Here is a 13162-nt window from a genome sequence, read left to right as displayed (position 1 = left end):
TTATTTTTTATTTTTTAAAATTTATTTATTCATGAGAGACACGGAGAGAGAGAGAGAGAGGCAGAGACACAGGCAGAGGGAGAAGCAGGCTCCATGCAGGGAGCCCGACGTGGGACTCAATCCTGGGGCTCCAGGATCACACCCCGGGCTGAAGGCGGCGCTAAACCGCTGAGCCACCCGGGCTGCCCAGTATCTTTTTTTAAAAGATTTTATTTCTTTATTTTAGGGCCAGAGAGAGAGAGTGAGGGGAGGGCCAGAGAGAGAGAGAGAATCTCAAGTAGACTTCCCACTTGAGAACAGAGCCCAATGGAGGACTTGATCCCAGGACCTGAGATCACAACCTGAGCTGAAATCAAGAGATGCTCAACCAACTAGGCCACCTAGGCACCCCAGTACTCTCATATCTTTTTTTTTTTTAAGATTTATTTATTTATGTATTCATGATAGACAGAGAGAGAGAGAGAGAGAGAGAGGCAGAGACACAACAGGAGGAGGGAGAAGCAGGCTTCATGCTGGGAGCCCGACGTTGGACTCCATCCCGGGACTCCAGGATAGCGCCCTGGGCCAAAGGCAGGTGCTAAACCGCTGAGCCACCCAGGGATCCCCGTGTACTCTCACATCTTAATGCTATCTGATTTTCTCTCCTGACCCCAAGGTTATCAGATTTTTCATGATCATTATTCCAATCATGTGCCTCTTTGATGTGAAGATTTATTTTGACTCATTTTTGGAATACTCTATCAAATTTTAATATTTTTAAATATTATTAATTAATATCTTGGCTTCTGTATTGCCAGCCCATATGAAATAAAAAGCAAACAGAAAAAAGAATATGTCTGAGTCTGAAAATGGTACATGAGTAGGAAAGTTTAATCAGATAAATAAAACAAAGGCTTCCTCCAGGAGAGGCTGTAACTCCAGAGGGCAGGAACCTGTCTCATCATCATTTATTCTCAGCATCTGGCACGGAGGAGGCATAAAATAAGTATCTGCTGAGTGAGTGAATGAGTGACACCTGGACTTCTGCCGCTGGCCTCACTGGCCAGTGGGCCTCCTTGGCTTGGGTTCCTGAGGCCTGGTACCTAGAGCACAAAGTGCTGCCATTCTGCCCCCACAGAGGCCCAGGCCTGTGCACTGGAGCCATGGGCAGCCACAGTCTGTCCCTGCCCTGGTGCGCTGGCACCCAAGAACCCACCTCTCTGGGTACTTGGCTCTGCTACCTGCAGCAAGGGGAAGACACTCGGGAGGTGAGGAGAGCATATGCTCCACTTAGGACGCCTGGCCCGGCTGTTTGGGGGAGGTCCCGGGCCTGTAAAGACATGGTGCTTCTGTGAGGGTCTCCTGATACAATAAAAGATTATCAGCTAAATAAAACAAGAAGTGACTGGGGCCACTATGCCCTGTTGGATTGAAATCTTGTGAGCAAAGTGGTTTTCTCTGAGAGATTTATTTCCTGCGCTGGCTTCAGGCAGCCAGCCCAGCCGGAAAGAACAGGGCTGGTCTCCCTCCATTTGGGGGGGAGGAGGGACGCGGGGTTTTATTTAATCTTCCAATGAGCTGGAACAGTGAAGGTGGTGTGAATGGACATTAATTCTGAAACAAATTATTAAAGCGAGATCTGGGATTCCGGGAAAGCCATCTACCCGCTGCCTGTCTGCCACTTCCCCTCACCAAGGCCATAAAATCCCTCCTCTCCACTCAAAACCCAACACCAAGCTAACTGGGTCTCCCATTCAGGCTGATGAGGGAGGCCTAGAATTGACCTCAGCTGAGAGCCAACAGAGCAGCAGGACTGCCGGTGCCCCCAGGCCTAGGCCATCTGCTTGCCTGGGCCTTGGCCCCCGACAGGGATCCCCACATTTCTTGTTCCCTCGAACTTGTTTTTGTGTTCAAGGATGCTGTAGGCAAAGATGGCCGCTGCCTCTGTTATGTGGGCTCAACTTCCATCACCCCCACCACAGGGACCTCAGCTCTCCGTGGGCCTCTGGACTCCTAGTCCAACCCAGGCCATCGTGGACCCTGCCTCCTGAACTATCTGGCACCCCATGTCCAACACCCCACTGCTGGGCCCTGCCCAGAACTCTTTATACTAAGCTCAGTCCAGACCCTGCTCATCTGAGGAAAAAGAGATCTGGAATTCAGGTAAGGAGCCAGAAAGCATGGCCTGGGGGGTCCTGAGGCCTCCAGCTAGGTCCTGGAGACAACTAAGAAAAATCAGACCCAGCACCCCTGGTGGCCAGTCTAAGAGAGTAACTGCTATGAGTAAGTGCTGTGGAGAGGGTGGCACACAAAGGGAAGAGTTTAATCAGCTGGGTGTTGGGGTGAGCCTGGAGGGGCTTCCAAGCTAAGACCCCTGACCTGGGCACTGAGTAAACCAACCAGGATATTCTGAGTGAAGAAAACAGCATTTTCAAAGGTCTGGAAGTAGAACATTTACTGTTGTATCCAAGATCTGTAATAACAGTTCAAATTTAATGAGCATTTACTATGCACTGAGCCAAGTACTTCACGTATATTGTCTAATTTTAGTATTTCCCCCAACCCTATGAGGAGGTAGGGGATATCAGTATTCCCATTACAGATGGGGAGACCGAAGCTCAGAGAGGCCCAGTTGCCTAACATCAAGCCAGTCTGTGGGAGAGTCAGAATTTGAACCCAGGTCTGTGTGACTCCAGAGACAATGCTCACGGCCACCCCCATACTCTGCCTCCTCTGACCAGATCCAGGTTTGCCCCCATTGCCCCATGCCATGAAGGACCAGCGGGGCTTTGAATCCAGGTCTGCTACCCTGACCAAGACACCAGTGAGCCTGGGCCTGGGCAAAGTCACCTGGCCTGGCTCTCCCCTTCCTGGCCTGCTAACAAGAGGGCCTGTGTCCCTGGGTAACAGGAGCTGGGCAGGACTGAGAGACCCCAGGCCGGTCAGCCCTTCTAGTGGAGACCAGCAGCCTACCATAGCCACATCCATGGGCCCACTTGTCCAGGACTCACATTTTTTAATGATCAGAAAACATCTGGGGCCATATGCCTTGACATCCAATGTAAATGGGCCATTCAAGGCTCCCAAGTTCCAGAGCCTGGCATGGATCAGGGCCAGAGGCTCACCAGGGTTCCCATTAGGCCAGGCTGGGGGCCCCCAAACTGCTCCTTCTCCCGGCCATGCCACCTCCATGTGTACAAGCCAGATACCTGGGGCGGGTGGGGGGTGGGCTTCCTGCATCTGCCTGTTACTCCCCAACCCATCTCGCAGCAGGTGCCGTCACCCCTGTCACAAAGCACATCCCCAATTCAACCACTTCTTCCTGCCCCACTACCCCCAACCTTGGCCCAGCATCCCCCATCTTTCACCCTCCACGACTCCCAACCATCCTTCCCTCAACAGCCTAAAGGGGATCCTTTAAAAACCCAGATCCTGGGGCACCTGGGTGGCTCAGTCAGTTGAGTATCTGACTCTTGGTTTTGGCTCAGGTCATGATCTCAGGGTTGTGGGATCAAGCCCTGTATGGGACTCCATGCTCAGCTGGAGTCTGCTTGAGATTCTCTCTCTCTCCTTCTGCTCCTACTACTCTGGATATCTCTCTCTCTCTCCTCCTCCTAAAATAAATAAATAAATCTTAAAAAAAAAAAAAAAAAAAGTAAGAAAAAGAAAGAAAGGAACCAAGATCCACCTCCCTACCCCACTTTGCTTTAAAACCCTGCAGTGGCTGCTCCCCACAAGCTGAGGACAAAGCCCAAAGTCTTTGCCACGGTCTGGGTTCCTCCATGCCTGACTTCCGAGGGCCTCACCTGCCTCAGCCTTCAACTCCTCACCCCCCTCTCAGAGCCCTAGCTCCATGGCTCGCATTCTTGTATTCTTGTCCTCCAAAACTGATGTCCTTCCTGCTTTAGAACTGCACCCAGCTAGCTGGTCCCTCTATCCAAACTTGTCCTTTGGGCCCCTCATCCTCTTACCTTTGGGGTCCCACTCCCAGTACCCATAGGGGAGACCATGCCCTGCTATGAGTTCTTGTCCTCCTTAAAATCGAGTAATATATAATTATCATCCAGCCCTTCATAGACCCGAACCGCAGGGAGGCAGGACTCATGATGCTCAGCAGAGGCCCTCGCAAACAGTAGGTGCTTAATAAATGACTATTGTTGCATAAAGAAAGGCGCCAACCCCCAGCCCTCAGCATCTCTCACACCCTCCCCAGTGCCAGGCCCCGTGGTGGGGAAGAGCCAGACAGATCTACCCCCAAGGAGATCAGGGCTCATGGCAGGTGGGGTGAATCAGGCGGGAGAGAGGAAGGCTCCGGGAAGGGGTGCCCCTCCCCCCACATCTCTCCATAACTTCCCAGAAGCAGGAACACCTGGCAGCTGTCGGTGACAGGATCACAGACAGGAGGACGCCAAAGCATTGCTTGGTAAATAGGAGTCATCATTCTCTTGTTCTCTGATTATGGTAAAAGAGTACATTTTTCATCAGCCTAGACAACAAAAACAATGAAAAACTAAGTGTTTGGAAAGAAGTTAGTTAACAATGGCCCTCCAGTTGGCAATGCTCTTACCACCCTGCCCAAGCGAGCTGGCTCAGGTCAAGTTCTGCCTCACTCAGAACACAACTGTCCCCCCCACCCTCTGTCAGGGCACAACGTGGAGTCTTTCTGGATTGCTACAATGATCTGGAAATGATGTCACAGCCCTGTGTCTCCTTATTGTCCAGGTCCCTCTTGGGGCTCTCTGCCACCCCTGGGGCCAGGTGTCCTACCATCCCCGGCTCTGGGTCTGTGTTCCTGGGAAAGGTAGCAGGACCCACAAGCAGCCCCAGTGGGTGACGATGGCCTCACCTCAAAGACTGGTCCTGCCACCCTGGTGGGAGCAAAGCCTTGAGGGATGGCTGGCGAGAGCTCCAGAGGGCTGGGTTAAGAGCCCGGATGGGGGGTTCCTTAGACCAGTATTGACCATGACAACAAGTCACCAGGCTCCCCGGGTCTGGCCCTTTCTGGGAGCCAAGTCCCAGGCGGAACACTGGCTGCCCCAGACACCCAGTGCAGCGGGTGCTCATGGGATCTCCTGTAGGTTTGGGACCTTAGCACACAAAGTGAGGTCCTCTGGTGACACACAGACAGGAGAGAGGACAGCGCCCCTCACCTCTCTGCTCCAGGCCTGCATGCAGGGTCAGGAGGCCCCAAGAACACAGTTCACCCAGCACATGGGGATGCAGTGCAGCAAGACAGAAGCCGAGGGTCAGGCAGGGCGCCGAAGGTGGTCCAGGGACCCAGGACTTGGTGAAGGGAGACTCACAGTCGCATCTGGGTTTAAGACTACCAGGCCTTCCTATGGGGAGCGGGTGTGAGACAGACATTGGATCCTGGAGGACAAGGAGGGGAGCGGTGGCCGGAGGGGTGGCTGGTGAGGAGGGAGGGTGGCCCAGAGACGTCAGGGATGGGAGCAGCGTAGTCACAGACATCTCCTCTTGGTGAGCCGAGCTTGTGGGGCTCCAGGTGTCAGGGCTCCAGGTGTCTGGGCTTGGAGGCTCATGCACCTGTCACCGCGTCTCTACCACCTGTCACAGCATCTCCTCCCACTGGCTCCAGCTCGCAATTCATCTGCTTCCTTTCTCCTGCTGGCTTTTCCCGGGTCCTCTGGAAAGAGGGAGCTGGAAGAGGGGGCTCTGAGCCCACCACGGAAACCACAGCCCCCCACCCTAGATCTAGGGCAGGCAAGAATGGGGGTGTCCCGGTCCCCCCACTGTGCTCCCCCACTCCTGCAGTCCCCACCACAGCCACACTTCCCGGACCCCAGCCCTTTCCCCCTGCCCACCCCACTTCTGAATCCCAGACCCTCTCACTCAGCAGGCCTAGGACACCTGGAGCCCCACCAGCTCACGCCTGAGTCCTCGCAGCCACCTGGAGAGAGGAAGGACATGATGTGACCCATTTCACACAGGAGGAAACAAAAGCTCGGGAAGGGGCAGGGACTTGCCCAGGGCCACTCAGGGAGAAACTACAGAGAGGGGTCCCCGAGAGCTCGCTGCCTCTCTGCCTCAGCTTGCCCCCCAGGAATGGCACTGTACACACAGCTACAGGGAGCCTGCCACACAGGAAGGGCTTTATTATTTCTGATCTGCTCTGGACTTTTCCAGTTGCAGGACAGTGAAAATGCAAAGCAGCTAAAGTCAATAAGAAGTTTACGGCTCAAAAGCCAAAGAAGAAATGTGGCAGAGAAGCTTCTGAAGCCCTTCTAGCAGAAAAGCCTCTGGGCAAGGGGGTCACATGCCCACCTTGAACCAACCCTAGCACAAGGATAGGGCACTTGGGTTGGCCAGGCCTGGATCGTACCTCCTCTGTCGTCCTCAGTAGTGGATCCTGGACTGGGCTTGCTACCAGAAGGGAAGGGGAGAAAATCCAGCTCAGAGAGGTTAAGCAACTCCCAGATCACACAGCATGCCCTGAATCCGTGTGTGTGTGTGTGTGTGTGTGTGTGTGTGTGTGTCTATGTGTGGGGTGGAGGCGGTGACACAGTAACTGGCTTTTGTGGGAGAAAGTCCAAATTTCTTTTTCCTGTCATTGAGGTTTTCCTCCATGCTCTGACTCCTGCCAGGCCATCTCTCTTCTGATCCTCCTCTGATCACATCCCCCAACACATGTAGCCACCAAAGACATGTCCTTCCTGCTCCGCTGAACTGGGCTCCTGTGGGGTGGGGGGTGCTTGCTCATCTCTAAACTCCCTCTCCCACCCCCACTGTTCCCACTCCTGGGGCAGAGCTCACAGTAGCTGCTTATGAAATGTGTGGATTCTGGAATGACCTGGAAAGGATATAAAAGTCCTGAGGCTTAAAACCCTCCAGACACAGGCAGCTCATCGCCCCCCAGGCCATGTCTTCTGTTGCTGGTTTGGGGCAAGTGACCCCCACTGGTCAAGTTGGCCCCAGAGCTCACCTGCCTTGAGGGCTTCTCCTCTGAGTCTTCTCTAGGAGATCAAAAGATTTCTCCAGGCCCAGTAGGCGTCAAGAGGACGCCCCCCAAAGGACACACACTCCCAGGTGTGCACGGATGCACAGACACAGCACCCCAGGTGTTTATTCAAACAGGGATGGTGACCCTCTCCCATTCAAGTCATCCCTTTGGGGAGGGAGCCCAGGACACCCTGAGGGGAGGATTGGAGGCAGAGGAAGAGACACCCTATACCTCTGCCCTGGTGGTCAGAGGGGCTGGGGGCTGGGAAGTGTGGCCATGGTGGGGACTGCAAGAGTGGAGGAGTGCAGTGGGGCCTGGGGTGCCCCCATTCTTGCCTGGCCTAGATCAAGGGTGGGGGGCTGCAGTTTCCCGTGGGGACCACCTCTGGAACAAAGAAAGAAGTCCCCAGGCTGGTGGCGCAGGTGCCAGGCACTAGCCCAGGCACTTCCACCCGTGCACCCCACAGACGAGTCCAGAACTCTCCCTGTTCCCACCGTGGCTACCCTCGCAATGCGGCCGCCAGGACCGCGCACCCTGTGTCGGGGCTGGGACCCAACCCCCCACGTCCACCCGGCCCGGGAAAGCCGGAGGGCGCGGCCCCTGTCCCTGGAGCCTTGGTCGCCAGGCCTGGGGGCAGCTGCCGGGACGGCGGGGACGGCAGGCGAGCTGCGGGGTCCGGCCGCCTGTCCCCTCGGCCTCGGCCTCTGCCGGCGAGGGTGCGACCCCTGGCGCCCCAAACACAGCGGGGGTGTCCCCTGGCCACGCGGGACGAGATCGCCGGGCGGGCGGGAGCCGCCAGGGAGGCCCAAGCGCAGCCTCGTGGCGCCACCTACGGTCCGCGCTGGGCCGCCTGCCCCAGGCTCCGAGCTGCGCCTGGCGCCACCGGGGGCTGCAGGGGGCCGCCTCGCACCTGGCCCCTGGGGCGCCCGGAGCCTGGCCCTGACCCCGAAGTTGGGCGACCAGGCCAGGCCCTCGACTCTGGGGCAGCTGAGGCTGGGCTGCTCGTCTGCACCACCCGCCTCGGCCAGGAAGATCTGCCGGCTCCAGGGCCTCCCCTGAGCCCCAGCCCTCCCCTGAGCCCCAGTCCCCTCTGAGCCCCAGCCCTCCCCTGAGCCCCAGCCCTCCCGTGAGCCCCAGTCCCCTCTGAGCCCCAGCCCTCCCCTGAGCCCCAGCCCTCCCCTGAGCCCCAGTCCCCTCTGAGCCCTTGGCCCTCCCCTGAGACCCCCCCCACAACCTGCCTACCTGTCCTGAGGAACTGCTCCCATCTATTTAACACTGTCCTGCGGTCTTAGAGAAACCACACCAGGTAGAAAGAAGCTTGGAGACGCAGCCTCCCTGCTCACCTCGGGCCACAAAACCACGACCTACGCAGGTTCGCAGGTTCGCTTCTCTAATTGTCTAAACTGACATCCTCAGCCCCCTCCCTCTGCCACCCCCTACTGTGACTTGCAGGGACTGGCACAGAACGTTTTTCTGCACTGACCACAGTAGCGAGAACCTCTGGAGCATATGCTCTGGGCCAGGCCCTGTAATCCTCACCACAGATCACCACCGCAGGGTGGGGTATTATTATTTTCCGTTCTACAGATTAACCTGAGAATCGGCAAGGTCGGGAAGGTTTGCTCAAGCTCCCATGTAGCAGGTGACTGGCAGCGTTGAGACTGGCCTTGTGGCATGATGCACTCATACAAGAGTCATAATCACACTGGGCACATGCATAAGGTTCCAGCCCAAGCCTGGTCCTCAGGGTCCCTTGGTGTCAGGTGCCTCCAGGCTGAGCCTCTAGTTTTCCATATGGGCAGATTGAGCCCTCAGAGACACGAGGCGTTGCCCAGGATCACATACAGCCGCTGTGGTCAAGGCTGCTCAAAAACCCAGGCAAGTCCAGGACCTGGCTGAGCTTCCAGGGCTGCTCTGTGGGCTCACCAGTGATATCCCATGGGCATCAAAGGATGAGTAGGAGTTTGCCAGTGGAAAAATGCAGGCAGGGATATTTCAGGGGACCCGTGGGGTTTGGGCACCTGAGAGCTTGGCTAGTTCCATCTGTACCGTGGCAGTTAAGGGTGTGGGCTTGCGCACTAGACGGGCCTGGAATGGGTCCCCAGGCCTGCTCTGTGACCTGTGGCAGGTGACTTAACATTCTGAGTTCCTGTCTCCTCGTCTGTAAAATGAAGGTAACAATGATCTCTTCTGTCACAAGGCAATTGCCGAGTTAGCCCAGGATGGGATGCGCGGTAGGGGGCAGACGGGTACCCAGGAGGGAAGACTGGAGACTATCGGTGGAGAACAGATAGGAACAAAGAATGATGTGGTTGAGGAGGTCATCAGAGATCAGATAGACCGGGAGGGACCTTGAGAGTCAAACTAAGGAATTTGGCTTCACGTCAAGGGCAGTGGGACGGTGTGGAAGGCCTTAGAGTCAAGGAGTGACGAATGGGATTTGTGCTTCAGAGGGTGCCCACTGAGCAAAGGCCAGGGTGACCCTGAAGAAGGATGAAGAAGAGGACACTGTGCTCTAAACCTCAGCCATGTCCTTGCCCCTCGGCCCGCTCAGCTCTGTGAAGTGGAGGACGCTCTGCCTGATTCGGAGACTCAGCAGGGCTGGTGAGGGGCTGCCCTGTCGCCGTGGCCCTGGACATCTCAGGTCCATGCACCTGCACCCCTAGAGAAGGACCCGGGGTTCCCGGTGACCAGGCCTTTGCTTCCTCAGAGCCAACCCTCCCCCACCACAAATGCAGATACACTCCCAAGTCCCCATCACAGAGAAAGGACAGGCGGCACCGCCATAATTTCTATTTCCTTCTAAATAGATGCTCCCAGACCTGCTCCCACAAAACCAATTAAAGCACCTGCCTGGGATGGGGCTTTGTCAGCAAATTATTTTCAGGCTGTGAGGCCTGGGAATAAATCTCAGCAGGGTGAAGTGGATCAGATGAGGAGGGAAGCTGGAGATGGGGCGCTCGGACAGGCAGGGGGCACAGGGTCACTCTGCGTCCAGGGAGCTGCCGGCGAGATGCTCGCTCGGCGCCCAGACCCCCAGCCCAGACCCCCACGGTTGTGCCAGAAAATCATTCACCAACGAGTCAGACATCCTGGCTCCATGTCGGGAACCCTCCCTGGGAAGCTGCTGTAAACCGACTTCCGGCGCCATAGTGCAGAGTGGTGGCCTGAGCATCCCACGTCACCCTCACCACCACCTCTCCTGCATCCCTGGGCTGCTTGTCCATCCTGTAGCAGGAAGCAGATGCAGACAGCCTCAGTGCCAGTCAAGAGGCCTTGGCTCCCAACTCACTATGGGACCTTGGGCAAGTCCGTCCCTGCTCTGGGCCTCGGTGTTCCTACCTGTAAAATGGGGGTGAGTAGGAGTTCGGCCAGCCCTCCCAGCTCCCACATTATAGGCTCCTCGTGAAACTCCAGATGGCCTTCTGGTTCAAGCCTAGGCTGGCCTTCGAGAATGCCCATGGACTCTCTCCTTGGGCAGACAAAGGTCAGGGGGTGGGTAAGTCCCATCCAGTGCAGCCATTACTGCACCCCAGAGCTCACAGCCTGGCAGAGGGAAGGAAGGGGCTGAGCGAGCCCTGGAGGGGTAGGGGGGAATGGGCAGTGATCCCTACACAGAGGGTAGAGGCTTCCTGGGGAGGGATCACTGGAGGTAGGCTTTGTTTTTTTTTTTTTTTTTGGAGGTAGGCTTTGAACGGAAGTTCAGTGGGTTGAGATGTCATTCTCCCAAAATAAAAATGATTCTAATTCACATGGCAACTCTGAGAATTCAGAAAAGACACCTTTACTTTCTCTTTACTCCCATCTTTCAGGAAATTGTCCTAACTTTAGAAAATCTGCCATGTCAGGAGCGCCTAGGTGGCTCAATTGGTTAAGCTTCCAACTCTTGGTTTTGGCTCAGGTCATGATCTCAGGGTCCTGGGATCAAGCCCCATGTCAGGCTCTGCACTCAACAGGGAGTCTGCTTGAGGAGTCTCTCTCTTTCTCCCTCTGCCCCTCCCCACCTCTCTCAAATAAATAAATAAACCTTAAAAAAAAATCTGTCATGTTGGGGGATCCCTGGGTGGCTCAGTGGTTTAGCACTTGCCTTTGGCCCAGGGCGCGATCCTGGAGTCCCAGGATCGAGTCCCATATCAGGCTCCCGGCATGGAGCCCGCTTCTCCCTCATCCTGTGTCTCTGCCTCTCTCTCTCTCTATGTCTATCATGAATAAATAAATATTTTTTGAAAATCTGCCATGTCTATGACACAAACTGTGAATGCCCCTAGGATTGTGCAGTGCACAACTTCCAGAACTGCACTGTAGCTGTAAGAGAACCAAGCCAAAAGCAGCAAAACGCCGCCTATCCCAGCAACCTTGAGAGATACAGAGGCAGCACAGAGTCCTCCTGCCAGCCAGGGGGGGTGTGAGGGGACACCCTCAGGGGTGACGTGAGATGTGTTCCATCCCTAAACACTTTATTTTTTTTTCCCTAAACACTTTAGATTCAGAACTGTATTACAAAGGTGCTGGAAGGGCTCCCCCTGTTTGGACCACAACCTTCAAGGAGTGACTGATGCCACCATGAGTCCTCACCCAACTCTGCAGCAGGATACAGTAGAAGAAACTGAGGCAGCTGGAGACCATGTGAGAGAGGGACTCTGTGTCCATGCTTGGAGTTTCCCATGGTTTTCCGAGAGCATTTTTTATGTTACACATTTCATTCCATATGTACCAGGAAAAAAAATATACTCGGCCCTTCAGGTCCAACATTTCATGGATTTTGAAAATGAACATATATTTTTGAAGCAAAAAAGAATCACAAGTAGATGGGAACAGACAGAATGGGTCACGGACCTCGGAGGGGCTGAGACCAGCATCCACCCTTCCTCTCCATTTGCACACAGGCAAAGGGACACTGGGGGACAACCTGAGCCGGCTACTGGGTGTGAGTCCGTGCCAAGCCGTGTGTGGGCACTTTGGCCAGTGTGCGGTCTCTCAGCCATTGAGGGCTGCCCCAGAGCCATCCTCTAGACATGACCTCTCTGGTGCCAGAGGAGAGAACTAGGCTCAGGGGGGAGCCGCGTGCCCAAGGGCTGTCTGCTGGCGAGTGAGGAGGGGATTCTAGGACCAGTGCCTATGTGTTCCAGGGCACAGAGGCTGGACCTACCTGCGGGGGTTTCCTGGGCCTGCAAGGCCACCCCAGAGCCTTCTGATTAGTCCTATACTCATCCAGCTGCGCAGGGCTGGAAGCTCCTGAATGTCAGGATCTGTCCTGGTTTTGTTTTTAATAAAGGTGGTTATAAGAAGCTGTACAGTGTATTAGAATGACGATACAAGCTCAAAGAACTTGTGAGCTTTGTGACAAGCTGTGACTTTGGGGCACATTACTCAGCTTCCCTGAACATTAGCTTTCTCATCTGCAGAGTAGGGATGCTATTACCTTCCTCAGAAGAGCATTTTGAGGACAAAACGAGATAACGTATGTGTATCAGTTAATGTCCAATCAGGAAAAGAGTATTTTATTTACGTGGTGAATGTGATCCAAGGAATTAACCACACAGGAGACAGAAGAGCTGAGAAGCCAAATGGGATGGGGCAGTGACCCAGAGATCATTGTAGCAGGAAGCCACTTTCACTCTGGGCACAAAGTGAGGAGATGGGACTTCCAGGGTCCTGGTAGAGGCTGGAACCAGAGAGGGCCCATCCAGGGGAGGGGTGGCACAGCACACAGTGTGCCCAGCCCAGTCAGTGAATGACTGTAATTCCTATTCTTTTCCTTTCTAATCTTTTTTTTTTTTAAAGATTTTATTTATTTATCAGAGACACAGACTGAGAGAAAGGCAGAGGCACAGGTAGAAGGAGAAACAGGCTCCATGCAGGGAGCCCGATGTGGGACTTGATCCCAGGACACCAGGATCACGCCCTGGGTCAAAAGAGGCACTAAACCATTGAACCACCCAGGGATCCCATCTATTTTTAAAGATTTTATTTATTCATGAGAGACACACAGAGAGGGGCAGAGACACAGGCAGAGGGAGAAGCAGGCTCCATGCAGGGAGCCCGACATGGGACTCGATCCCGGGTCTCCAGGATCATGCCCTGGGCTGAAGGCTGCATTAAACCACTGAGCCACCCAGGGATCCCCCAGGGATCCCATCTAATCTTTTTTTTAAACTTCCAACCCTGAGATCAAGACCTGAGCTGAGATCAAGAGTTGGACACTCAGTGAACTGAGCCACCCAA

At 54.9% G+C, this 13162-nt stretch overlaps 1 protein-coding gene across 4 annotated transcripts; it reads left to right on the top strand.

The window, feature by feature from the left end:
* The first annotated feature begins 4197 nt into the window (after nt 1-4197).
* On the top strand, nt 4198-12899 carry LOC140605727 (uncharacterized). Of its 4 annotated transcripts, XM_072777928.1 has the most exons (3): nt 4198-4402; nt 8230-10292; nt 11422-12899. In XM_072777928.1, exons 2-3 carry the CDS (start codon nt 9889-9891, stop codon nt 11948-11950), a joined length of 933 nt encoding a protein of 310 aa, XP_072634029.1. In that variant the 5' UTR covers nt 4198-4402; nt 8230-9888; the 3' UTR covers nt 11951-12899. The 4 variants fall into 4 exon arrangements, 2 of the variants coding, with proteins under 2 accessions (XP_072634029.1, XP_072634027.1); XR_012008289.1 differs by lacking the exon at nt 8230-10292; XR_012008290.1 differs by lacking the exons at nt 8230-10292; nt 11422-12899 and adding an exon at nt 6124-7518.
* Nucleotides 12900-13162: the final 263 nt, after the last annotated feature.

Source organism: Canis lupus, chromosome 16, assembly GCF_048164855.1.
Source record: "Canis lupus baileyi chromosome 16, mCanLup2.hap1, whole genome shotgun sequence".
Lineage (NCBI taxonomy): Eukaryota > Metazoa > Chordata > Mammalia > Carnivora > Canidae > Canis > Canis lupus.
The sequence above is the reverse complement of the archived record's forward strand: the minus strand, read 5'-3'. Positions and strand labels throughout refer to the sequence as shown.